Source organism: Malus domestica, chromosome 10 (genome assembly GCF_042453785.1).
Source record: "Malus domestica chromosome 10, GDT2T_hap1".
Taxonomy (NCBI): domain Eukaryota; kingdom Viridiplantae; phylum Streptophyta; class Magnoliopsida; order Rosales; family Rosaceae; genus Malus; species Malus domestica.
This window is the reverse complement of record NC_091670.1, coordinates 5629090-5655984: the sequence shown is the minus strand read 5'-3', so window position 1 is coordinate 5655984 and position 26895 is coordinate 5629090. Positions and strand designations below refer to the sequence as shown.

Below are 26895 nucleotides of genomic sequence, written 5' to 3'. Positions count from 1 at the left end.
AATGACTATAGCTACACATTTTGATAAGTTGAGGAACCAATGATAATGAATTTTTAGTTGAGGGATCATTGCTCCAATTTGATTAAAGTTGAAGGACTATTGCTATAATTTACTCTTAAATTTAACTTGTTAATGAGGAAGAGTTTCTCCTACAAAATATAGAAAATATTGGCTGGCCTATAAAGGTCAGCCACGCGTCAAATCATTTATCCCGTAAAGATATAAGTGGCTATGAACTCCAAATTCATGATAAAAGCTCATTCAAATATCAACCGTCAATCCCTCTCCTTCTCCACCATCCCAACCGTCCATCCATCCCTCATATCATCTCCAAAAGGTCCGACTCCAACCCACTTCTTTCCACTTCCACAATCTCTCTCTAACAAATCATCAGAAAAAGAGAGAGAGAGAGAGAGAGAGCCACCCAATCTCCACCAATGGCCGCCCTCCAACACACCATAATCTCTCTCCAATCCAAAACCCCATCCCCACCACTCTCCTCCGCCCTCACCCCGCGGACCACCACTCTCTCCTTCTCCTTCTCCTCCACCTTCTCCCCCCTCCACCTCAAACTCTCCTCCTCAGCCCTCACCGCCCGCCGCAACGGCTCCGGATCCCTCGGCGCCCGCATGAACGCCTCTGCCGCCGCCAGCTACGCCTCCGCGCTAGCCGACGTGGCGAACTCGAACAACACCCTCGAAGCCACCAGCGGCGACGTGGAAAAGATCGAGAAGTTCTTCGGCGAGCCGTCGGTGTTCGACTTCTTCATCAACCCCACAATCGGCCTGGAGAAGAAGCGGCAGGTGCTGGACGACATCGCCAAGTCGTCGGCGCTGCAGCCGCACACGATCAACTTCCTCAACATCCTGGTGGACGCGAAGCGGATCGACCTGATAAAGGACATCGTGAAGGAGTTCGAGGTGGTGTACAACAAGATAACGGACACGGAGCTGGCGATCGTGAGCTCGGTGGTGAAGCTGGAGTCGCAGCACTTGGCGCAGATAGCGAAGCAGGTGCAGAAGCTGACGGGGGCGCAGAACGTGAGGATCAAGACGGAGATTGATCCGAGCCTGGTGGCGGGGTTCACGGTGAGGTACGGGCAGTCGGGGTCGAAGCTTATTGACTTGAGCGTGAAGAAGCAGCTGGAGGAGATTGCGGCGGAGCTTGATTTGGGTGACATTAAGCTCAATTTATAACTCCAAATTTGCTCTTGATTTTGATTATGGTTTAACCACTGTAATGTGTAAAACCGTACGTTTGAGTATATATATGTATGTATGGGGAGTTTTTACGTGAATTTGAGGCAATTTTGAAGGCCTTTTTGCTGCCACGTCATTTTTGAAACAAGTGAGTAATTGACTATTTATTACGGGGAATAATTTTGCTCGCCATTTTACTTATTTGCGTTATATTCACATATAATTTTTAAACGTTAAACTCATTAAGTGGTAATAAGTAGAGTGATGAGCAGTATTATATTTGAAAGTGGTGAATAAAAACACACCATTTATTACGGATTAGTGATTTAGTTAAGTAAAAGTATCCTCTTTAACCTTTAATATAGACCGTTACTTTCATCTGATTTATTCAATTTGAGGCTCATTATTAAAAATAATAAATAGAATATGCGAAAAGCGTAAAAGTATATGTATATGTGTGAAAATCATCTCCTAAGTAAATAAAACCCCCTAACATGTGAGGGGCATTTTATGTTAGGCCATTTCCAAGGGTTGATAAAAGCTTTGGGCATAATTTTAGAGGCAAATTAATGAAAATGGTTTGAAAACTTTGAGTTTTAACGATAATTAAAGAATAAAGTGTAAAGTGAATAGTACCAAGATTGATTTTTAGTGTAAAAATATAGTTTTTCGTTAAAGTGAACAGTACCGAGAGTTTTTCATTAAAGTTCTCTAATTTTAGCCATAAAAAAATAGGATATTACTTGGTACTCATTAGAGAGTATTCCATGTATTTACTTTTTGATTTGGTCCACTTTCTGATTGGGTCTAAATAAAATGCTACGTGTTTCCTTCTTTTAATGCCCAAAAAAATTAATGATATGTTCATTGTTTTTTAGAACAATAAAATATGTGTTAATTTATAATTCAACAAAATTAAAATGTATTCACTAATAAGTATCTAATTATATCCTAAAAAACATAATTGTTTTTTTCAGAAGAGTCGCGGATTAATGTTTTCGGTCTCCAATCATAGAGGGCTAATTAAATACCACGGCGTACAAATTTAAGACAATAACCTTTCGAAGATAGATTGGAAGTCTTCAGCCCTTGGATGCCGACGGGGCAACAAATTATGTGCATTAATTTTCGGGTGCACGGAAAGCCGTGTTCTGCGATGTTCTCCATCATCTTTTCACCGTACCATCAAGTCCTGGTCTCCACCAAAGTAATTATTCATGTGCCTGGGGGCTGATTTGAGCCCACCCCTCATTTACAAAATGGAAAGAGATCCTCCTTGGATCTCTTCCATCAAAGCTATCGATAAGGTGATCCGGAATTTTGAAATTTCATTTAACGGTCCACCTGTTTTGATCATTAAAAGTTATAATAATTTTTAGCCGTTTGATAAAATTTCATAGGCCCTAACTTGATCCGGTGGCCTTGGTGGAAGAGATCCGGAGATGATCTCTTTCCTTACAAAATACCCTTAGATTGGGGAGAGATTTGTTCAGTGTGTCCGAATTATGGGATGAAACGTCTAATATTATTATACAATTAGAACACTTGAAAAAAAACAAAAGATAGAATTTCACCGTTGTTTATGCTTTTCATGGATTCCAACTAGGAGAAATAAAGATTTCTTGTGGTCATCCCCCAAAATTAGTTTTAGTCTTGACTTGTTGAGGCGATTTTAAGTGTACTCTGAGGTCTTTATATTTTTTTATATTACATTTTGCGGTTTTTTAATTGAATCAATTTCTAATTTTCATTTGTTTCAACGTTCAAAGGGGAGTTGCATTTGCATCTTTTCACTTTTTCAAATAACACGTATTATTTTCTTACACGTGCCACCTCTTCACTAGTGCACTTCTATTATACTCCTAAACCTCGATTAATGAATTTTTAATTCATAAACTAATTGTAAATTAGGGCGAAAATTCATGTACCAGGTCCATCTCTATAAAAAAAACATTCATAAAAATTTGTGGGTCACCGTTAATGGATGGTCAGCCCATACGCTATGGCCAGTCGGCCACTACAGAGTCCCAAAGCCGGTTCTGTACTAATAACGCAGAAACTCTTGTGATGTATTTATACCACCACTTCCCGCAAAAGCTTAAAAGTTGAAGTACAATTCTTTGCCGCCCCACGTTCACTGTCACGTGACACCCCTCGTCCAATAATGCATTACCCCGTGCAAATTTCTCTCCACATGACGATACATTATTGGATAAAGATGCCACAGGACGGCTAAACCCGTTCCATGTAAGTTATTTCATGTAAGTTGTTCTTCAGAATATGGCCTACATGACATGAACGAGCAAACCAGTAAATTAACTCATTCCGAGATGAGACTGCCCGCGTATAAACGGATAAGTTACAAAAACGACTGGACCGCAAATGAGCATGGGGAGCATAAAGATTAAGACTGCCACAGCTTTCTTATATAAAAAATGGAGGGCTTTGTCACACTGCAGCAGATGATACAAATTGCATCATACTAAAGCAACTCATATGCACAAGTGTAATGAATAAAATGCAGAATGGACTTATAAGATACATTAATCAGGATATCGTCGTTCAGAAAGGAAACGAAAATTGTAGGTTAAAAAATTAAGTAGAAAATAGTTCCTCACCTCCCATCTTTTTTCCGCGTCTACCACGCCAAGGTTACCTTGGACCGGATAACTCAACTGCATGCAAATTTTCTGTTGAGTCAACAATCCAGTCAGAATTCGGGTGAGGAGCTAACTCCACTTCTTGGCGAAGCACTTCGACCTTTTGCCACTCATCCCATCTTTCGGCCAAGCCATCACCTTCAAGCATCCTTACAACTTCTGACATCTTAGGCCGGTCCATTGGGGAGCCTTGTGTGCAGAGCAGTGCAACTTGAATTAGCTGCTCTACCTCAGCTTCTACATAATTACTCTGGAGATCAGGATCAACCAGCATTTCTAGCTTTTTCTCCTTCAGTAGTCCTTTCACCTGGAAAAACACTCAGCTCGGTTAGATGTTGTAGAAATTTCGTATTTTACTCTGTTAGGATTGCAGAGAAACCCCACACACGAGATTGTTGATAATTCCTCTTTTTAATCAAAAGAGGAGACGAGTTGTGCAAGGCATGCACATGAATGGGTAAAAATATGACACCAGAGAGCAAATACAAATCTTTTGTTATCTGACTCAACATATACCAAATATGACACTGGGTATTGAATTTAGGGAACGAATATACAGAAAACTCGGCAGACTGCAACTCTCGAGAGTTTCTTGAGACAACAACAACAACAACAACAAAGCCTTTTCCCACTAAGTGGGGTCGGCTATATGAATCCTAGAACGCCATTGCGCTCGGTTTTGTGTCATGTCCTCCGTTAGATCCAAGTACTCTAAGTCTTTTCTTAGAGTCTCTTCCAAAGTTTTCCTAGGTCTTCCTCTACCCCTTCGGCCCTGAACCTCTGTCCCGTAGTCACATCTTCGAACCGGAGCGTCATTCGGCCTTCTTTGCACATGTCCAAATCACCGGAGCCGATTTTCTCTCATCTTTCCTACAATTTCGGCTACTCCTACTTTACCTCGGATATCCTCATTCCCAATCTTATCCTTTCTCGTGTGCCCACACATCCCACGAAGCATCCTCATCTCCGCTACACCCATTTTGTGTACGTGTTGATGCTTCACCGCCCAACATTCTGTGCCATACAACATCGCTGGCCTTATTGCCGTCCTATAAAATTTTCCCTTGAGCTTCAGTGGCCTACAACGGTCACACAACACGCCGGATGCATTCTAACACTTCATCCATCCAGCTCGTATTCTATGGTTGAGATCTCCATCTAATTCTCCGTTCTCTTGCAAGATAGATCCTAGGTAGCGAAAACGGTCGCTTTTTGTGATCTTCGCTAGATTGCTCCGGTCATTAGTGTGGATAAGTATATAAATGGATAGAGATAGGAAAGCAAACACAAGATGTACGTGGTTCACCCATATTGGCTACGTCCACGGAATAGAAGAGTTCTTATTAATTGTGAAGGGTTTACACAAGTACATAGGTTCAAGCTCTCCTTTAGTGAGTACAAGTGAATGATTTAGTACAAATGACATTAAGAAATATTGTGGGAGAATGATCTCGTAATCACGAAACTTCTAAGTATCGGAGTGTGGAGTCGTCTTGACTTGCCTTATCTGTCTCATAGGTAGATGTGGCATCTTCTCTGGAAGTACTCTTCCTCCATCCAGGGGTGGTATCTTTAACTGGTGGAGATGCACAAGGTAATGTATCAATTTCACTTGAAGCTTACTTGTAGTTTCAGGCTTGGTCAAGCGCGATACAAACCATGTAGTAGGAGTCCCCCAAGTCGCCGAGCTAGGGGGTCTGCTGAAAGAGGTGACAGACAAGGTAAGCAATCAGAGCTCCGACTGATTGTTCACCTTCTCCCCATCTTGCAGCAGCATGAAGGATAAAGAGAAGAAAAATGAGAAGAGATGATATGAGATACTTTTGCTTTTGAAGAAGTAACTTTCCACAGGCTTATTCTTGAACTGAGCTGGAGGGTTTTCTGGTTTCCTCCAGAGTATAAGGCCGACTGAAGAATTTGAGGGTCAAAACAAGTCCATCAAATCTAGAGTACGTTCCACCCTGCTGATATGGGATACTTTTGCTTTTGACAGAGTAATGGATGTATCGGCACGTGTGCTGTTACGCTTGTCTCCACATGCTTTCTTGTATCCTTCGCACTTGCCCTATCTGTTCCTCAAGCAGATGCAGAATCTTCCCTGGAAACATAAGATGTTGAAGATGAGTACTCGAGAGCAATGCCAGGTAAGTAATCAGGTAAGGGGTTCCAGGCAGTCAGTTCTTGGCTGGAAGCTTGATTCCAAGTGCTGACTGATTGCTCTCTTTCTCCTTGTCTTGCAGGTAAAAACAAGGCCAAAGGAAAAGACAGGGAAAAAGCATGATATGGGATACTCTTGCTTTTAACCCTGATGATATGAGATATTCTTGCTCTAGTATAGCTTGTTTGCAGAGGTATTATCGGGGGGAAAGAAAGCTGAATATTTCGAAAGGCTTCGTTGGGAGTGCCCTCTCAGATATGATGAAGGGTTGAGCATTTTTGCAGGTCTGCCTGTCCGTTGGGGATGGAGGTTGACATATATAGGAGTCTCCCTAACAAGTAGTAATGCTATTCCTTTACCCTGCTTGGTCATAGCACGGTAGTGGGAGCTGTCAGTTTCACATGTTTTAACTCTGTCAGAGCACTTTGAAAAAGTGGTCTGTGGTATCTGGCTCTCGAGATTCGGAGAACGATGCCTCTTCGATTTTTGAGAAAGCAATCATGCTGGGGGTCTGGCTCTCGAGATTCGGAGAGCAGTGTCTCTTCGATTTTTGAGGAAGTAATCATGTTGGGAGTCTGGCTCTCGAGATTCGGAGGGCGGTGCCTCTTCGATTTTGGAGCAAGTAATCTTGTTGGGAGTGTTGTCTCGAATGTGAGTAAAGGTTGGGCATGTTTGCTAGTCTACCTTGCCACGAAGCACAAAGGTTGATACACAGGGACTTTCCAATTATCCAGCAATGGTACTGTTCCTTTACCCTCTCTTCGATTTTGAGAAAGTAGTCATGTTGGGAGTCTGGCTCTCGAGATTCGGAGGACGGTGCCTCTTCGATTTTGGAGCAAGCAATCTTGTTGAGAGTGTTTTCTCGAATGTGAGTAAAGGTTGGGCATGTTTGCTAGTCTACCTTGCCACGAAGCACAGAGGTTGACACACAGGGAGTTTCCAATTATCCAGCAGTGGTACTGTTCCTTTACCCTTGTGGGTAATAATATGGTAGCTAGACCTTCAAAATTTATGTGTCTAAACTTTGTTAGTGTTGTTTCTTTGCTATTCTTTTACCTTTCTTGGTCAGAGCGATGTAGTGGGAGCTGCAAGCTTCACGTGCTCAACTTTGGCAGAGAACTTTGGCAAAGTTATCTGTGGTACCCATGAGCTATTGTTGCGTGTGGGAAGTGGGTGATTGAACAGTAAGATTCATGTGCTTTCTACTTCACTAGAAGTCTTCGACAGAATGCCCATAATTTCTGCAAAGCTGAGTGTGCGTGTGACAGGTGCTGACAAGGCTAGAAAAGTAGGTGCCTCTTCGATTTCTGAGATCGGCCCTCGTGGTCTCTGAGCAGCCCAGCTTTTGAGAAAGCGAGCGCCTCTTCGATTGATTCGAAGAACGATGCCTCATCGATTTTTGAGAAAGCAGTCACGCTGGGGGTCTGGCTCTCGAAGATTCGGGGAGCAGTGTCTCTTCGATTTTTTAGAAAGTAATCATGTTGGGAGTCTGGCTCTCGAGATTCGGAGGGCGGTGCCTCTTCGATTTTGGAGCAAGCAATCTTGTTGGGAGTGTTTTCTCGAATGTGAGTAAAGGTTGGGCATGTTTGCTAGTCTACCTTGCCACGAAGCACAGAGGTTGACACACAGGGACTTTCCAATTATCCAGCAATGGTACTGTTCCTTTACCCTCTCTTCGATTTTTAAGAAAGTAGTCATGTTGGGAGTCTGGCTCTCGAGATTCGGAGGACGGTGCCTCTTCGATTTTGGAGCAAGCAATCTTATTGGGAGTGTTTTCTCGAATGTGAGTAAAGGTTGGGCATGTTTGCTAGTCTACCTTGCCACGAAGCACAGAGGTTGACACACAGGGACTGTCCAATTATCCAGCAGTGGTACTGTTCCTTTACCCTTGTGGGTAATAATATGGTAGCTAGACCTTCAAAATTTATGGGTCTAAACTTTGTTAGTGCTGTTTCTTTGCTATTCTTTTACCCTTCTTGGTCAGAGCGATGTAGTGGGAGCTGCAAGCTTCACGTGCTCGACTTTGGCAGAGAACTTTGGCAAAGTTTTCTGTGGTACCCATGAGCTATTGTTGCGTGTGGGAAGTGGGTGATTGAACAGTAAGATTCATGTGTTTTCTACTTCCCCAGAAGTCTTCGACAGAATGCCCATAATTTCCGCAAAGCTGAGTGTGCGCGTGACAGGTGCTGACAAGGCTGGAAAAGTAGGTGCCTCTTCGATTTCTGAGATCGGCCCTCGTGGTCTCTGGGGAGCCCAGCTTTTGAGAAAGCGAGCGCCTCTTCAATTTCTGAGACCAGCCTTCGTGGTCTTTGAGCAGCCCAACTTTTGAGAAAGCAAACGCCTCTTAGATTTCTGAGATCAACCCTCGTGATCTCTAAGCAGCCCAGCTTTTGAGAAAGCAAACGCCTCTTCGATTTCTGAGCAGGCGCCTCTTCGATTTCTGAAGCTCCGTCGAGTGCAGATTTTTATAAGGGCTGACATTAAGTTCCAAAGCACACTTGAATCTCCACCAGTAGAAGCTTCATTCTTGCACTTCTAAGATCTTGATTTGTCCGACCTCTTCTCTCTTCAACACCTTTGAAAATGTCTGGCCCCTCCGACCGTCGTTTTGACTTGAACCTTGTTGAAGAGGCAGCCCCGCCTTCTCCAGACAACATATGGCGCCCATCCTTCGTCTCCCCTACTGGTCCTCTTACCGTTGGGGATTCCGTGATGAAGAATGATATGACCGCTGCGGTGGTGGCCAGGAACCTTCTCACTCCCAAAGATAACAGACTACTTTCCAAACGGTCTGATGAGTTAGCTGTTAAGGATTCGCTGGCTCTCAGTGTTCAGTGTGCAGGTTCTGTGTCTAATATGGCCCAACGCCTATTTGCTCGAACCCGCCAAGTTGAATCATTGGCGGCTGAAGTGATGAGTCTCAAACAGGAGATTAGAGGGCTCAAGCATGAGAATAAACAGTTGCACCGGCTCGCACATGACTATGCTACAAACATGAAGAGGAAGCTTGACCAGATGAAGGAAACTGATGGTCAGGTTTTACTTGATCATCAGAGATTTGTAGGTTTGTTCCAAAGGCATTTATTGCCTTCGTCTTCTGGGGCTGTACCGCGTAATGAAGCTCCAAATGATCAACCTCTGATGCCTCCTCCTTCTAGGGTTCTGTCCAGTACTGAGGCTCCAAATGATCCCCCTCCGGTGCCTTCTCTTTCTGGGGCTCTACCGACTGCTGAGACTTCTCCTAAGCAACCTTTGTGAAGGCTCCCTCTTGTGTGTTTATTTTGACTCATGTATATGTACATATTTGTAGCTTATCGGGGATATCAATAAATAAGCTTTCCTTCATTTCAACGTATTGTGTTAAATACACCAAAGCCTTCTTCGCTAAGTTCTTTGAATTTTCTTTTGTTGAAGCTTGTATGTTGAAGCTTTCTGAGTGGAGCATGTAGGTTGGGGTAGTGTTCCCTTAATTTTCCGAGTGAGGAAAACTTCTCGGTTGGAGACTTGGAAAATCCAAGTCACTGAGTGGGATCGGCTATATGAATCTTAGAACGCCATTGTGCTCGATCCTGTGTCATGTCCTTCGTTAGATCCAAGTACTCTAAGTCTTTTCTTAGAGTCTCTTCCAAAGTTTTCCTAGGTCTTCCTCTACCCCTTCGGCCCTGAACCTCTGTCCCATCGTCGCATCTTCTAATCGGAGCGTCAGTAGGCCTTCTTTGCACATGTCCAAACCACCGTAACCGATTTTCTCTCATCTTTCCTTCAATTTCGGCTACTCCTACTTTACCCCGGATATCCTCATTCCTAATCTTATCCTTTCTTGTGTGCCCACACATCCAACGAAGCATCCTCATCTCCGCTACACCCATTTTGTGTACGTGTTGATGTTTCACCGCCCAACATTCTGTGCCATACAGCATCGCCGGCCTTATTGCCGTCCTATAAAATTTTCCCTTAAGCTTCAGTGGCATACGGCGGTCACATAACACGCCGGATGCACTCTTCCACTTCATCCATCCAGCTTGTATTCTATGGTTGAGATCTCCATCTAATTCTCCGTTCTTTTGCAAGATAGATCCTAGGTAACGAAAACGGTCGCTCTTTGGTATTTCTTGATCTCCGATTCTCACCCCTAACTCGTTTTGGCCTCCATTTGCACTGAACTTGCACTCCATATATTCTGTCTTTGATCGGCTTAAGCGAAGACCTTTAGATTCCAACACTTCTCTCCAAAGGTTAAGCTTTGCATTTACCCCTTCCTGAGTTTCATCTATCAACACTATATCGTCTGCGAAAAGCATACACCAAGGAATATCATCTTGAATATGTCTTGTTAACTCATCCATTACCAACGCAAAAAGGTAAGGACTTAAGGATGAGCCTTGATGTAATCCTACAGTTATGGGAAAGCTTTCGGTTTGTCCTTCATGAGTTCTTACGGCAGTCTTTGCTCCTTCATACATATCCTTTATAGCTTGGATATATGCTACTCGTACTCCTTTCTTCTCTAAAATCCTCCAAAGAATGTCTCTTGGGACCCTATCATACGCTTTTTCCAAATCTATAAAGACCATGTGTAAATCCTTTTTCCCATCTCTATATCTTTCCATCAATCTTCGTAAGAGATAGATTGCCTCCATGGTTGAGCGCCCTGGCATGAACCCGAATTGGTTGTCCGAAACCCGTGTCTCTTGCCTCAATCTATGCTCAATGACTCTCTCCCAGAGCTTCATTGTATGACTCATTAGCTTAATACCCCTATAGTTCATGCAATTTTGTACGTCGCCCTTATTCTTGTAGATAGGCACCAAAGTGCTCGTTCGCCACTCATTTGGCATCTTCTTCGTTTTCAAAATCCTATTGAAAAGGTCAGTGAGCCATGTTATACCTGTCTCTCCCAAAAGTTTCCACACTTCGATTGGTATATCGTCTGGGCCTATTGCTTTTTTATGCTTCATCTTCTTCAAAGCTACAACCACTTCTTCCTTCCGGATTCGACGATAAAAAGAGTAGTTTCTACACTCTTCTGAGTTACTCAACTCCCCTAAAGAAGCACTCATTTCATGTCCTTCATTGAAAAGATTATGAAAATAACCTCTCCATCTGTCTTTAACCGCGTTCTCTGTAGCAAGAACCTTTCCATCCTCATCCTTGATGCACCTCACTTGGTTTAGGTCCCTTGTCTTCTTTTCCCTTGCTCTAGATAGTTTATAGATATCCAACTCTCCTTCTTTGGTATCTAGTCGTTTATACATATCGTCGTAAGCCGCTAACTTAGCTTCTCTGACAGCTTTCTTCGCCTCTTGCTTCGCTTTTCTATACCTTTCACCATTTTCATCGGTCCTCTCCTTGTATAAGGCTTTACAACATTCCTTCTTAGCCTTCACCTTTGTTTGTACCTCCTCATTCCACCACCAAGATTCCTTTTGGTGTGGGGCAAAGCCCTTGGACTCTCCTAATACCTCTTTTGCTACTTTTCGGATACAACTAGCCATGGAATCCCACATTTGGCTAGCTTCCCCCTCTCTATCCCACACACATTGGGTGATTACCTTCTCTTTGAAAATGACTTGTTTTTCTTCTTTTAGATTCCACCATCTAGTCCTTGGGCACTTCCAAGTCTTGTTCTTTTGTCTTACTCTTTTGATATGTACATCCATCACCAACAAGCGATGTTGATTAGCCACGCTCTCTCCTGGTATAACTTTGCAATCCTTACAAGTTATACGATCCCCTTTCCTCATTAGAAGAAAATCTATTTGTGTTTTTGACGACCCACTCTTGTAGGTGATCACATGTTCTTCTCTCTTCTTAAAGAAGGTGTTGGCTAAGAAGAGATCATATGCCATTGCAAAATCCAAGATAGCTTCCCCATCCTCGTTTCTCTCCCCAAAACCATGGCCACCATGAAAACCTCCATAGTTGCCTGTCTCCCTGCCCACGTGTCCATTTAAATCTCCTCCTATAAATAACTTCTCCGTCTGAGCAATTCCTTGCACCAAGTCTCCAAGATCTTCCCAAAATTTCTCCTTCGAACTCGTATCCAACCCTACTTGAGGTGCGTACGCACTAATCACATTGATAAGTTCTTGTCCTATTACAATCTTGATTGCCATGATTCTATCTCCTACCCTCTTGACATCTACAACATCTTGTACCAAGGTCTTGTCCACGATGATGCCAACACCGTTTCTCGTTCTATTTGTGCCCGAATACCAAAGTTTAAACCCTGAGTTTTCTAGATCCTTTGCCTTACTACCAACCCACTTAGTTTCTTGTAGGCACATAATATTTATCCTTCTCCTCACCATAACTTCCACTACTTCCATAGATTTTCCCGTTAAGGTTCCTATATTCCACGTTCCTAAACGCATTTTGCTCTCTTGAACTCTACCCTTCTGTCCTAGCTTCTTCACCCTCCCCCGTCTAATAGGATCAAAGTACTTCTTTTGTGTGTCCCGGGTAAAGTTGATAGGAGCATATGCTCCCAAACAACTTTGAGTGGAGTCGTTCGAAAAGAAGTTTCTATGGCCCCCTTGCTCATTTAACACTGCATCCGGGTGCCGATGGAGATACAGCGACCCTTGCTCACTTATCACCTTGTTAATTTACATTTATGGTGTCTCAATATCCATATTTTATTAGTATACGTAAGCAAAGTTCATTACGCATTCCTACCCTACCTAGGCTGATACTCTCTCAATAGCACTTACCTCCATTCTAAGATTGGATATCATTATCAAGAAAACAGCTTGTTGGTTTCTACAGGTTTTACACGAGGGATAAAAAGCTACAACGCAAGTTCACAGTTACAGCCCAAGAAAATGTTCAACCGCGGCTGGGATCACAGCAAAAATGGCAGAAGCAAATTGAATTCACAAAAATGAGTAACAATGGAACAGATACATACCCAATCAAGCAACATGACATCATCATCATTTGCAAGGCGAGCAAGATCAAAAGCCCTCTGACCAGTAATAAGCTCCAGAAGCATGATACCGTAACCGAAAACATCAGTTTTCTCAGATGACTTCCCGGTAGACAGGTACTCTGGAGCTATATGTCCAATTGTGCCACGTACAGCAGTAGTGACGTGGGTGTCTTTGTAGTCCATAAGTTTAGCCAAACCAAAGTCTCCAACAACAGCCTCAAACTCCTCATCCAGCAAAATGTTTGCAGCTTTCACATCACGGTGAATAATCTTCGGGTCACAGTGATCATGCAAATAAGAAAGACCCCTTGCAGATCCCAGTGCAATTCGCTTCCGAGTTGGCCAATCAAGAGGTGGTTGGTTTGGCGGCCGTTCTAGAATAATGTATAAATAAAGGGAAGAATATAAAAAGAACATATAATTAGACAATGAGCATTAAGTAACTAATAAGAAAGTGGAAACCAGTGTTAGGGTTTTTTTTTATAGTTATAATTGAATAAACAGCACATTGAGTGAGACGAAGAAAACTTCCAAAGTAGAGTATCATCATAAAAGTGTTCTAAAATGCAATGAAGCTATACCTCTTAAACATGAGGCAACACTCCCATTAGCCATGTAAGGATAAACAAGTAACCGTTCAGTTGGTGTCATACAGAACCCACGTAACCGAAGAAGATTTCGATGCACAGCCATGCTGATCATCTCTACTTCAGTTTGAAACTGCAACTCCCCACCAGGGGTGCGCTCTTCTTTCAGTCTTTTCACAGCGACTAGCGAACCATCTGCAAGGCGCCCCTTGTAGACCTTACCAAATCCACCTCTCCCCAGAATGTTTTTGTTACTAAAACTATCCGTTGCAACTTGTAATTCTCGCAAAGAAAACCTCTTGAGCTGCCCAAGATGTACTTCAGGATCCTCCTCCGCTGCAAGAGATGATGGTAAGCTTTTAAACAAACTATTGAACTGAAAGCGATTCATATTTCAGTTAAATTACTAACCAGGTACATCAAAGAAAAATTCTTGCGGCTTCCTCCGGCGCCACCATGCAAATGCAATTGCAGGAGCAGCAAACAGTAAAGCAGCACCAGCGGCAACTCCACCAGCAATAGCCCCAGTGGCACTATTACCTCCTGATATGTGATGAAATAAAGATTAGATACCAGCTACACACAGTTTCATAGCCCAATAAAAAGGTTACATGCGAATACTTCACTAAAAAAATTATAATTTAGAAAGATAGTGCAGTTGATCCAAACTCTGGAAGCCTGAAATGACAAGACCAGAAGTAAAATGTAGAAATCTACCAACTAAAGATGCAATGCCTGCCTTTGCAGAGATGAATGCAATAAAGCCTCCCACAGGTCAGCAATTGCGTTTTTAACCAGGGGAAAATATCAAGAGAAAAAAAAACTGTACAACAAAAAGAAAATGAAAAATACTTTTCAAGTAATGTATAAAACTGCGACTGCTATAAACATAACTGATAACTCCTTGCAAGTGAAATTAACAATAATGACCAGGTTACATATAGATGTTAAAACTTAAAACATTCTAGTCCAGGACCAGGTTGTGCCTTTAGGCAAAGACATGCTATGTAGCTTCAGGAAGAAAACAAGCTACACATATCACCTAAAGCCCTGAAATTTAATAGTTAACAACAGGAAGATCAATTACCTGGTGTTGAAATTGGGGGTGGTGGGACAAAAGGTGGGGGAGGTGAAAATGGAGGAGATCCTGGGCAGGGGCGACCAGTTACTGGGCCACACAGATCCATGTTGTTAGCAAAACTGCAAATGGGAGAGGACAAGTCATTCAGAAATCATAAAAAACAGAGTCAGAAAACCAAGTTTGTATATTAACAATAAACCTTATGGGAGTGAATAAAGAAAAGGAGCCATTGTCTGGAACTACTCCTGAGAGACGATTATTTGATAGATCCCTGCATTTTGAAAGCAATATCAGAGCATAGAATCTTGCAATGAACAATACTAAACATGAGATGTGATGTCTGAGAGAGACTGGGATCAGATTGGCACTCACAGTACTTGAAGTGAAGAGATATTAGTCAAAGACATGGGAATCGGACCCACCAAGCTGTTGTTGTTAAGCCGGCTATCCATGCACAAAGGATTTGAAGAAAATACATGGTAAGATTTACAGTCAATCAAAGAATATTCCTCATTTGAAACATTAATAGACAACAAATAAATACTTTATGCTAGTCTAACAAAACAGCACAAGCACAATGTTTATATACGCTTAATCTTTCAACTGAAATGTGGTACACTTGTTTGTATAATATAATTATGGTGATTTTATACCACCACCCGATTTGATATATGTTTTCTATGCTCGTTTATACCATTAACATTGAAGTTAGGCTCGTTTATGCCATCAACATCCCAGGGGGTTTCTATGCTCACGGAACCCTAAATCCTAATTTTACTTTTATACCCAAAAAAATGTACAGAATACTGCAGTTCACAGTTTTTTTTTCACTATCTTTGTTAGGTCCTAAGGCTTCAGATGACTAACCAAAAATCCCACGCATGACATGGTACTTATGTTTACAACATGGGCATTAAAGAAATAAGGTAAAAGATAAGTATACGCACAGGAATCGCAGTTTTGACAGCCTGCCCAAGGTGCCTGGGATTAGACCTGAAAAACTATTCAAATAAAGATCCAAGCTCACCAAGCTGGTTAGGTTCCCCAGTTCACTAGGAATTGGTCCACTCATGTTATTACTGTAGAGCTCCCTATCATAAAGGGAAAAAAACATATAAGTTTAATAGATAGTTCAGGAAAAACTGTGCAATACTATCAGATGGTTCAGGCAAACAAATGATATGAAAAATCTAGATTGTGATCTCAAAGCGTTTATGTCAAAAAAAAAAAAAAAAAAAAAAAACAATGCTAGATAGTATTGATTAGCAATTTCCAATCTGCCAAAAAAACCAACATTCTCAGGGTCTGGGCAATACAAAAGATGTTATTACTATATGGCTTTCCCCCATGGCTCAACTGCAAAGAACATCTCAAAGCAAATTTGATCTGCTGTAACAAGTTAGCTATCACTGAAACTAGTTTAATATCAAAGAACACAGCTACTGGTAGACAATATTTATGATCTGGATGACAAGCAACTAAAAAACCTGTTAACAATTACACAAACACTGAACGAATGTGAGATGAAAAATTTGAGAATATTACCACAAATACTCATGTGACACTTAAATACTGTGAACTGAATAAACTTGACTGCCAATGAGGGAAAGATCTCTACATGCAGCCACATCACATTGTTCAGAAATGGAGAGCTACCAGAACTGTATCGACAAAGAACTTTCAAAGACACTATCTGGTTTAGTTTTGTTTTCCATATATTTAGTAGTTCATGTCACTATCTGGTTTGGTTTAGTTTTCATCCAGGTATAAAAGACACAAGTTCTAGTAGTCATAGAAAAACCTCATTTAAAATAGACAACACGAGTGCTCATTAGGATTATAAGTGTGATTCTGCAAATGATGAATGCAACTACATACGTTATCCTGCTAACTGGGCAAGATACGGTTGGCAGATAAAAAATCTTGCACTTACTTCCCCCACACATGTCAACTTTCTCTGAAATGGTTAGCAATTTACATTACCCCATGCATTATGCAATCATCTTGATTTACACTATCAACAAGATGTCCTCCATAAGTTTGTCTACCTATCAAGCATCATGTTTCACCGCGGCATAAAATGTATAACAACAAGTCTAAATGTTATTTTTAAAGATACTTTCAAAATTGAGGAGAATAATTTGCAATAAATTAGGAATCCTTATGTTGTTTACCTTTTCTTTTATAAAAAAAAAATCTAAATGAAGACCTATCACAACACAGTGCCACCTTTTTCTTTAAAGTAAGCCCCAACTCACCACCAACCTTCGTAGTCAAGGTTTAAGGGCCTACTACTTGCCATTAAGATTTCTAAAATTCTCATAACTTTTCGTCCTTCCATTAAGTAGATACCAGTATATCTAACTAAACTAGAAAAGATTCAAAGTGCAGGCTAAGTTCTTCACCATCATAGTGCTTGATTTACGTTTATATGACCTAAGTGTATTTATTCCAGGAATTCAATTTATTTGCACATCATGTTTTCCAACCAATTTGACAACTATGTCCCCAATTCCATGTATTAGTATTGCCAGTGAAGTAACTAAATGAAAGATCTTCGAAATGGAGAGAATATTGTGCCCCTAACAACCTGATTGACATGGCCTAGGCTACACCATGTGCTAAGCTAATAACTACGTTCTTTCATATGCATAAAAATCAAATGACAATGTATCAAAGCAAACGGAATGAGTATAACTCCACCAGGACAACAAATAACTCCACTAGGACAAACAATACCTAGAAAAAGTATGAAAGCAACAGTGCATAATTAAACTCCCAAGTAACTTACAAATATTGTAAATTCTTGAGAAGGCCAAGCTGTGGAACAAGTTGACCAGACAAGGCTGCATTTCCAAGATCACTGAGATTACACATAAAACAAAGCATCATGAAGATTATTCTTCCCAAATGGATTGATGCAAGAGCATGTTCTTTAAAGATGTCAGGAGCGAGAAAGCTTACACTCTTATGACGCTATTTTCATTGTTGCATGTAACATGAAACCACGTACAAGGGTTCACAAGAGTAGGATCCCAACTTTGCAGGACATTGTTGGGGTCCTCCAAGTTGGTCCTTAGAGTATGCAAGGCATCACCTGTTTGCGAAAATAAGAAAAGTAATTAGTTGCTCACCATAAGCCATAAATACACTAGAACGGCATAACATATCAGACCACAAAGTAAAGAGCACACCATTCTAGAATATCAAGAAAAAAATATAAAACCTTTATGCAGAAAAAAAAAAAAGATTGCGTGAGAACTTAGAGCAGTAAATATACTCCATAAAGATACAAGTTTGTGGAATTTGTGGGACTTGACATACAAAGCAAAACGTGATCCCCACAATTGATCACAAGCAGAAACAAATGATTGAATTTAGGTTTTCAATCATAAAGTTCTGTGGGTACAGAACTACGGAAGGCAACTACTACCCTCAAAGTCTTATTGACATATAACACTTACAAAATATATAGAGGTTTACACAGAAATCACACATCATAAGGCCATAACTAGCAAATCAAATAATGGCACTTAAAATCAAGTGTAACAACCGAAACACCGATAAAAGCCGTAAAATAGTACGATTCTTCAAGGCTTTGTCACATTGAAGTTCAGCTTCCACTTCATTACATTTAATAGTTCTCTAAGCATATCAAAAGCTTAAGAAAACACTCAAATATTCAAGATTCATAAATGGCTTTCAAGTCCCAGTACAAGGTATGCAACTAAGTTTAAATGAGCATACTAAACTCCACTAACAGTAACCCATTTCCAAAAAGTCATAATATCAAGAAAATAAAGTATTTTAGTTAAATTTTCTGTACTAAAAAAGATAACAAATTCTATAGGAAAAAGAATGAGAAAAAGGAAAATCAGCTGAAGTAAAGCCAGCTGAAGAAAGCAAACAAGTACAGACCTTCCATATTAGCAAGCACCATTGTCATCCATAGTGGATGAGCCAACAAGATGAACCATAGACAAACTGAATTCCCAACCTTTCTCTCCATCTCTCTCTCTCACTTGCTTTTTACAAGTCTCAGATCCAAATGGTGTATCACCCCCAAACACACCATCCCAGAAATCCCCTCCCAACTCACTCAGATTACCAAAATCCCACCTCACAAATCTCACCCTAACAACAAACCCACCATTACCCACTTCCCCAAATCACAAAATTCACCCACACTACCAATTTCAAAACCCTAAGATCTCACCACCAAAAGCAACCCACCAGTTAAAAAATCACAAATTTTCAACCATTTCATTCGCTTTCTCTGCTACCATTTTCGCCTAGCTTCCCCTTTTGCTCTCTCTCTCTCTCTCTCCCCCCTCCCCTGAGCAGTTGCGTGGGATTCTTATTTCTTAATAGTTCTCCCTCTCTGTTTTTTTCTAATGCTTTTTCTAATTTCGCCTTTTTTGAGTGAGCGTGCGCGCACACAGAGAGAGGGGAGAGAGAGAGAGAGAGAGAGAGTGGAGTGAGAGTGCAAAGAGCTGGGACAGAGAGAGAGAGAGCTGCCCGAACGGTGCAGACCGCTGCCCGGACGCAGACTCAAAACGCCTTCGCGCTCATAACGTGAAAAGGGACGTGACCGTGGGCAGGGTATCCCCGTTTTTCAGTCAAATCCTTGGCTTGAGTATGTGGGGGCCCACACCATTGGCCACCTCAAATTCGGTCCAACCTCTTCACTCCACTTTTTATTATTTTAATTAATAGTTTAATAAAATTGTCCATTCTACTTTTATAAAATTTAAAAATCCAATATTTCGGCTACTTAGCCATCTTCATCCTAAATGACTAAACATAACTCTATCTAGAATTATAATTTTGCAAAAACTGATTTTTTAATGAACAACATCGGCCTATACTCATATATCATCTCCAACCGAATGAGTCAAACATAGCTCTTCTCAATAATTTATTATTTTTAAGTTTATACTTTAAACTTATTGGTAATTTAGTTAAAGTACCGTTGGATTTTTTTTCAAATATAATTATTGAATTTGAATTAATTATTGCAACTGAAGAACTGAGTCCTAACAAAAAAAACCAAGAGGGAGGGCTACATTTGGCCAATTTGATGGCTATTTGGCCAAATAATGGCATGATGAGATCCACATAATATAGCAGAATCATTGGTTGGAGATGAGTTTTATGAAAAATCAGGCCATTTGTTGGTTTTTTGGACTCTTAGCCCTCTTCATTAGATATGACATTAGTACTATGGTTTAGTGATATTCTTTTTCACTGACAAGTGAGATATCTTAGGTCCGACTCTCGCCAAAGGTGAATTTGTACTACATTATTATTAGCTCATTGTGAGACTAAATTCTTCCCTTCTCATTTAGTGTCGATAATATCTCTTATTCAAAAAATAATAATAAATAAAATCCAGCATTCCTTTTTCGTGAGAGGCATTACGGAATACGGAAGGGAAAGGAAGGGGTGTCCCAATCTTGGATTATATAGTGGAGCCAAGTAGTCGTTTTACAACGCATAATTTTATTTGATTAGGACACTACTGAATTTTATATATATTTTCTTCTGGATTTTGGATTGTTATGCACATTGGAATTATTATCCGTAACAGTGTTTTCCTTTTTTTTTTTTGTGGCAACAAAGTCTTCATTTAACAAATATTAGGCAAAAAAAGAAAGAGAAGGAAACATACAATGATTAAAGTTGAATTGGCTTTGAAGAGTGCATGTCAAAGTAGTATGAACACAGAAATTGTAAAAATATAAAACAACTAGCATGTAATGTTTGCGTTTATCTTAAGTTACGTATGAGATCATTTCGTTTTCACTTTTTCAGTTTTTAAAGAGTGAAAAATAAAAGCAAAAAATTGAAAATAAAATAATTATCAAACGGTTCCTAATGAAATCAAGAGAGCTAAGTTAAATTTATTACTTATTCTCTTCTTGTAGACGTGGAATGATAATTGAGTCTCTCACAAACTCGAGTTCAGACCTCCGATTCTAATTTGATCAACTATATCCAATCAAATGATCAAAGAACTATTCATGAAGAAGAAGAAGGTCCCAGCCAATTTGTTTTATAAGGAAGCACTTGGTCCGGGCCTTATTCAAATTTAAAAGGGTTTCAAATTAAAAGTAAGTCTTGAAATCAAAGCGGACATTGTTCTAATTTCCCTACCAAGGTAGTGAAGAGCTTGCTAAAAAGCTCCTCGCAACGAGATGAGTCGGGTGTTTGTCTTCGTGCTCACCAACTAGAGAATCTTGTTTCTTTTTTAATTGATCAACCTCTAATCGAGATCTAGGTTCTCAAAAGAATGGTACTGAAAGTGTGCCTGCCTCAAAAACTTTATCCTTGTAACCACTATTTTACTAGATAAACATCTTTACTTCGCAACCTTACTACACAACTTGAGAATAGAGAGAGAGAAAGCAAATAGAGACAAAAAAAATTTGTATTGTAAGAGTGTTATAAATATGTAAAAGTTAGAGGGATAACCTTTTTAGTGAATGTAGCAAAGCAGGTGTAAAATGTCACACTGAAACTATAGCATAAGAGGATAACAAATAAAAGACGAAAGAATAAATGATGTTATTGATCTTTCTTTCTTTCTGTCTGTATTTTTTAAAGCATACGGAGTGCTCTATTTATAGAGCAACTCCAATATTGATGCATTAATTATACATTGAAAATTTACAGCACCCTTTTGGAAAATATGATCTCTTGCATCCCTAAAGTCAACTTCAATCTATATGGGCATTGAAAATGTGTGTGTAGGGGGGGGCATTCATAGCAATGCCAACATTTTCAACACTCTCCCTTGGATGCCCACATACCAACATCAGTTGCCTCGTTAAAACCTTGCTTGGAAAAACCTAGTGGGAAAAAAACCATAGCGAAGGAAAAATAGTACAACTTTACCTAGATTGTTGATATAGTGTTAAGTATGCTTATGTTGCCTCGTTAAAACCTTGATAGAAAAAACCCAGTGGGAAAAATCCTAATCGAAGGAAAAAGAGTACAACATGCATGTATCATGGATGCTCCCCCTGATACATATCTCCCCCTGATTTCGCATTCTCAAAATTTAGTTGTTTGGAAAGTCGACGTAATCCGATACTTTGCACTAACTTCTGAAACGTGTATTTTGGTAGAGATTTGGTGAACAAATCTACCAAATTTTCATTAGAACAGATTTGTCTTACTTCAATAACTTTAATCTTCTGAAGCTCATGTGCACTGAAAAACTTTAGAGATATGTGTTTAGTTTTATTGCCCTTGATGAATCCTTCATTCATTTGGGCAATACAGGCTGCATTATTTTCATGAATGACAGTTGGATCATTTGTTTTCAAAGTTAGACCACATGAGTTCTGAATATGATGGATCATTGATCTTAACCAAGAACATTCACGACTTGCTTCATATAAAGCAAGTATTTATGAATGATTTGAAGATGTAGCAACTAATGTTTTCTTTGTTGAGCACCATGAGATTGATGTATCTCCATTCTTGAACACATATCCAGTTTGTGAGTGGGCTTTATGTCGATCAGAGAAAAAACCAGCATCTGCATATCCAATAAAGACCTGGTCATTTGTGAAGTTCTTTAAGTAGAAGAGACCCATGTCTATTGTCCCACGAAGGTATCACAATACATCTTTGACACCATTTCAATGACGAATTGTTGGAGCAGAGCTATACCTTGCTAACAAGTTGACTGAAAAAGCTAGATCTGGTCTAATACATTGGGCTAAATACAATAAAGCACCTATTGTACTCAGATATGGTACTTCTGGACCAAGGACCAGTTCATCATTCTTTTGGACGAAATGGATCTTTCTTAACGTCTAGAGAACGAACGACCATTGGCGTGCTGAGTGGATAAGCCTTGTCCATACCAAATCGTTTCAGGATTTTTTCAATGTAAGCTGATTGGTGGACCAAAATTCCACTAACACAATGCTCGATTTGCAGGCCGAGACAAAATTTCGTTTTTCCAAGGTCTTTCATTTCAAATTCACCTTTCAAATATTCAGCAGTTTTATTGAGCTCTTCAGGGGTTCCAACTAGGTTCATATCATCAACGTATATTGTCACTATAACAAATCTAGAGTTAGATTTCTTAATGAACACACAAGGGCAAATGACATTGTTGATATACTTTTCTTTGATCAAATACTCACTAAGACGATTATACCACATTCGTCCAGATTGTTTCAGCTTATACAATGATCGCCTTAATTTGATCGAGAGCATACCTCGTGATTTGTTAGTTGTTTTAGGCGACTTAAGTCATTCTGGGACTTTCATATATATGTCAGTATCTAATTTTCCATATAGATACGCGGTGATGACATCCATAAGTCGCATGTCAAGTTTTTCTGAAACCACTAAACTTATTGCGTAACGGAACGTAATTGCGTCCATTACAGGAGAGTATGTCTCCTCATAATCAATTCCAGGTCTTTCCGACAAACCTTGAGCAACGAGTTGTGCTTTATATCTTGCAATCTCGTTTTTCTCATTGCGTTTCCTTGTGAATACCCATTTGTAACCCACAAGGTTTACACTAAGCGGGGTTTGGACTACTGGTCCAAAAACATTTCGCCTTTCCAAGGAATTTAATTCTACCTGGATTGCATCTTTCCACTTAGGCCAATCTTGTCTCTGTTTACATTTATCAACAGAGTGGGGCTGAATATCATCACTTAATATGATTTCAGTGGCTACTACGAATGCGAACATATCGTCGATGATTATTTCATTCTGATCTCACAATTCATTAGTACATGCATAATTTATGAAGATTTCTTTGCTCTCATGTACTACTGTCTCTTCAGGGACATGTGTCTCATCAAGGACATTTTCTTTTTCTGGAAGTCCATAATCATGAATTGTGGATTTGTCATTCATTTTCTCTTCCTGAATGATTTCATTTGGATTCAGTTGTGCCTTTGTCTTTCTCTTTCGAGGGGCTGAATCTTTTGAACCTGGAGGTCTACCACACTTCAGGCGTGCACTAGATGAATCATTCGCTGCCACTTTATTTTGTCCAACAGGGACATCAATCCTTGCAGGTGCATTTGCAGCTGGTATATGTGATTTTGTCACCTTCATAGCATCATTAAATGCATCTGGCATTTGATTGGCAATGCTTTGAAGATGAACAATCCTTTTCACTTCATTTTCACATTGAGTGGTACATGGATCAAAATGAGACAATGTGGGAACAACCTATGTCAGCTTTTTTCGTTCTTCTGGAACGGTCTTTTCTCCCCCTAACGATGGGAAGATTGTCTCATCAAAGTGACAATTCGCAAAACAAGCTGTAAACATATCACCTATCAAGGGTTCCAAATATCTAATGATAGATGGTGAATCAAACCCCACATAAATACCCAGTATACGTTGAGGTCCCATTTTAGTGTGTTGTGGAGGTGCAATAAGCACATAAACAGCACAACCAAAAACTCGTAAATGTGAAATGTTTGGCTGATGCCCAAATACTAGCTGTACTGAGGAGTATTGGTGGTTGGCTATAGGTCTCAATCGAACCAATATTGCAGCATGTAAGATGGCATGTCCCCATGCAGAAACTGGTAATTTTGTTTTCATGAGCAGAGTGCGAGCTATTAACTGAAACTGCTTAATCAATGCTTCTGCTAGACCATTTTGAGTATGGACATGGGGAACAGGGTGTTCAACATCAATGCCTAATGTCATGCAATAATCATCAAAAGTTTGAGACATAAATTCACCAGCATTATCAAGCCGGATTGACTTAATGGGGTAATCTGGGAACTGTGCTCATAACTTAATTATTTGAGCAAGAAGTCTCGCAAAAGCTACATTTCGAGTAGACAAGAGACAAGCATGTGACCATTTGGTAAATGCATCAACCAAAACCATAAAATATCGAAATGGTCCACAAGATGGTTGAATAGGTCCACAAATATCCCCTTGAATTCTTTGCAGAAATGATGGGGATTTAACATCAACCTTTAGTTGTGATGGTCTGATTACCAACTTCACTTGAGAACAAGCCTTGCAAGGGTTATCATTTAAGATAACAATATGTCTGCTCAATAATGGATCTCCATTAGAGTTGGTAATGATCCTACGCATCATGGTAGATCCTGGGTGACCTAAAAGGTCATGCCAAAGCATGTAAACTTTTGAATCAATGAACTTCTGGTTCATGACAGTATGTCATTCAAATGTCTTTATGTATGTATAATACAATCCACTTGACAAACCATGCAACTTCTCTAATATATGCTTTTGGGTATCATTGGAGGTAATGCACAGATACTCCACATTTTCTGCACTTTTTGTTTCAATGTGGTATCCATTTAAACGTATGTCTTTGAAACTTAACAAATTTTGAGTAGATCGAGTAGCGTACAACACATTCTGTATGGACAATATTGTTCCATTTGGTATCATAATCTAGGCTTTCCCTGAGCCTTCAATTACATCTAAAGGTCCTGATATTGTTGTTACCCTTACTTTTGGAAGCATCAATCTTAAGAAATACTTTCGATCTAGAAGGATTGTATGCGTAGTTACGCAGTTTGCAAGACAAATATCTTCACCATTTCTCATGTTTTGAGAATGGCCATAGTTTTTATCCATGCTCTCTGGGTAAGGAAATCAAAGTTAAAAGCAAGTTATAACAGGAAATTTACATGCCACTTTTATTGAATTTGAAATACTAGTTTTAAACTACAAGTTCAGCATAATAAAAGTACATCAAACATAAATGATTCAGTCAGACCGATACACTTCATTCTTCATTTCCACAATGAAGTCTGAAACATCTAGGTGAGTTGTGTTCAACTACCCTGATAAGTTGCACACTGGATCAAGTATATCCATTGGTTTAGCCTGGTCAAGAAAATTGGTCTCGACACCCTGCTCCTTGAAGGAGGCTTGATATAGATCCACCAGATGTTTTGGGGTACGACAAGTACGCACCCAATGCCCATTGCCACCACACCTATGGCAGGCTCCTTCAAAGTTCCTGGGAGCATTGTTTATGTGAGCTTTGCTTTTGTGGCGATTGACATTTTTAAAGCTTGGGCCTAAATTATGCCTTGGAACCTGGTTGTGAAACTGACCACCATGGTTCTTGCCTTTCCTGTTCCACTGACCTCCCTTGTGGCCACGTCCTCGTTTATGATTATGGCCACCAGATGATGTGGCGTTCACTTCGAGGGAATAAGCATTCACTTCTGGGAATGGTGCAGATCCAGTAGGTCGAGAATTATGATTTTTCATCAGGAGCTCATTGTTCTGTTTAGCTACCAGGAGCACATATATCAGCTGGTTGTATTCAATGAAGCCTCGCGCTCTATACTACTGCTGCATGAGCACGTTTGAGGCATGAAATGTGCTGAAAGTCTTTCAGCAAATCTTCATCATTAATAGTATCCCCACAGAGCTTCATCTTATATGTAATTCTGAACAACGCTGAATTGTACTCTGCCACTAACTTGAAATCCTGGATCCTTAGGTGAGTCCACTCATAGCGAGCCCTTGGAAGAATCACCGTTGTTTGGTGATTGTATCTGTTTCTCAAGGCCTTCTAGAGAGCTAACGGATCTTCAACCGTTAAGTACTCGCTCTTTAGTCCCTCATCAAGATGAAGATGAATAAAGATCATGGCCTTCACCCGATCTTGAGAGGATGAGCCCATTCTCTTTGCTAATGGTATCTCCAAGATTCCCTGCTTCCAGATGGATCTTGGTATCCAGTACCTAGGTAAGGTAATTCTTCCCGGTAATGTCCAGGACAGCATAATCAAGCTTTGCCAAGTTTGCCATTTTCTTTTCTGAAAGAAAAATGAGATATGTAAGACCGTGCAATAATATGTATTCCTGAAGGAATATAGTGTTAGAACTTATGGTTCTTACGAATTTTTTATTTTGATCTTCAAGCCAAAATGATAAGCACTCGAAACTTCTTGCTCGAGATTTTCAGGGTGAATGAGGAGGGCGATTGTACCGTACCATTCTTATTGAAATAATATAACATAGAATGGGCGATTATTCCGTACCACTTAATTATCAAGAAAAATTTAAATACCCAGAGCAAAGTGGGCGATTATACCGCACCACCTTAAATTGCAATGAAATTAAACAGCACGCAAATTTAAATATGCAGGGTAGGATGGGCGATAATACCGCTCCACCTAAAATTGCAGTAAAATTAGATTTGCAATCCAAGATAGGCGATGATACCGCACCATCTTGGATCGCAGTAAGATTAAATTTGCAATTCAAGACGGGCGATTGTACC

At 40.1% G+C, this 26895-nt stretch overlaps 3 protein-coding genes across 5 annotated transcripts; 1 reads left to right on the top strand and 2 right to left on the bottom strand.

Annotated features, from left to right (window-relative positions):
* The first annotated feature begins 253 nt into the window (after positions 1-253).
* LOC103429793 (ATP synthase subunit delta, chloroplastic-like) lies at positions 254-1297 on the top strand. Its single transcript, XM_008367925.4, has one exon. It carries the CDS (start codon positions 438-440, stop codon positions 1194-1196), a length of 759 nt encoding a protein of 252 aa, XP_008366147.3. The 5' UTR covers positions 254-437; the 3' UTR covers positions 1197-1297.
* A 1950-nt stretch (positions 1298-3247) lies between these two features.
* On the bottom strand, positions 3248-19157 carry LOC103429795 (somatic embryogenesis receptor kinase 2). 3 transcript variants are annotated; one of them, XM_008367927.4, is made up of 12 exons: positions 18535-19079; positions 17581-17713; positions 17408-17479; positions 15564-15707; positions 14989-15060; positions 14816-14887; positions 14623-14735; positions 13947-14078; positions 13530-13871; positions 12928-13322; positions 3818-4166; positions 3248-3484 (listed from the first exon to the last, which is right to left on the bottom strand). In XM_008367927.4, exons 1-11 carry the CDS (start codon positions 18623-18625, stop codon positions 3852-3854), a joined length of 1881 nt encoding a protein of 626 aa, XP_008366149.3. In that variant the 5' UTR covers positions 18626-19079; the 3' UTR covers positions 3248-3484; positions 3818-3851. The 3 variants fall into 3 exon arrangements, with proteins under 3 accessions (XP_008366149.3, XP_008366150.3, XP_008366148.3); XM_008367928.4 differs by lacking the exon at positions 3248-3484 and adding an exon at positions 3598-3652; XM_008367926.4 differs by lacking the exon at positions 3248-3484 and having other exon boundaries at positions 3598-4166; positions 18535-19157.
* Positions 19158-25434: 6277 nt separating this feature from the next.
* LOC139188514 (uncharacterized) lies at positions 25435-25875 on the bottom strand. The gene has a single exon (XM_070806100.1). The coding sequence runs from the start codon at positions 25873-25875 to the stop codon at positions 25435-25437; it is 441 nt and encodes a 146-aa protein (XP_070662201.1).
* Positions 25876-26895: the final 1020 nt, after the last annotated feature.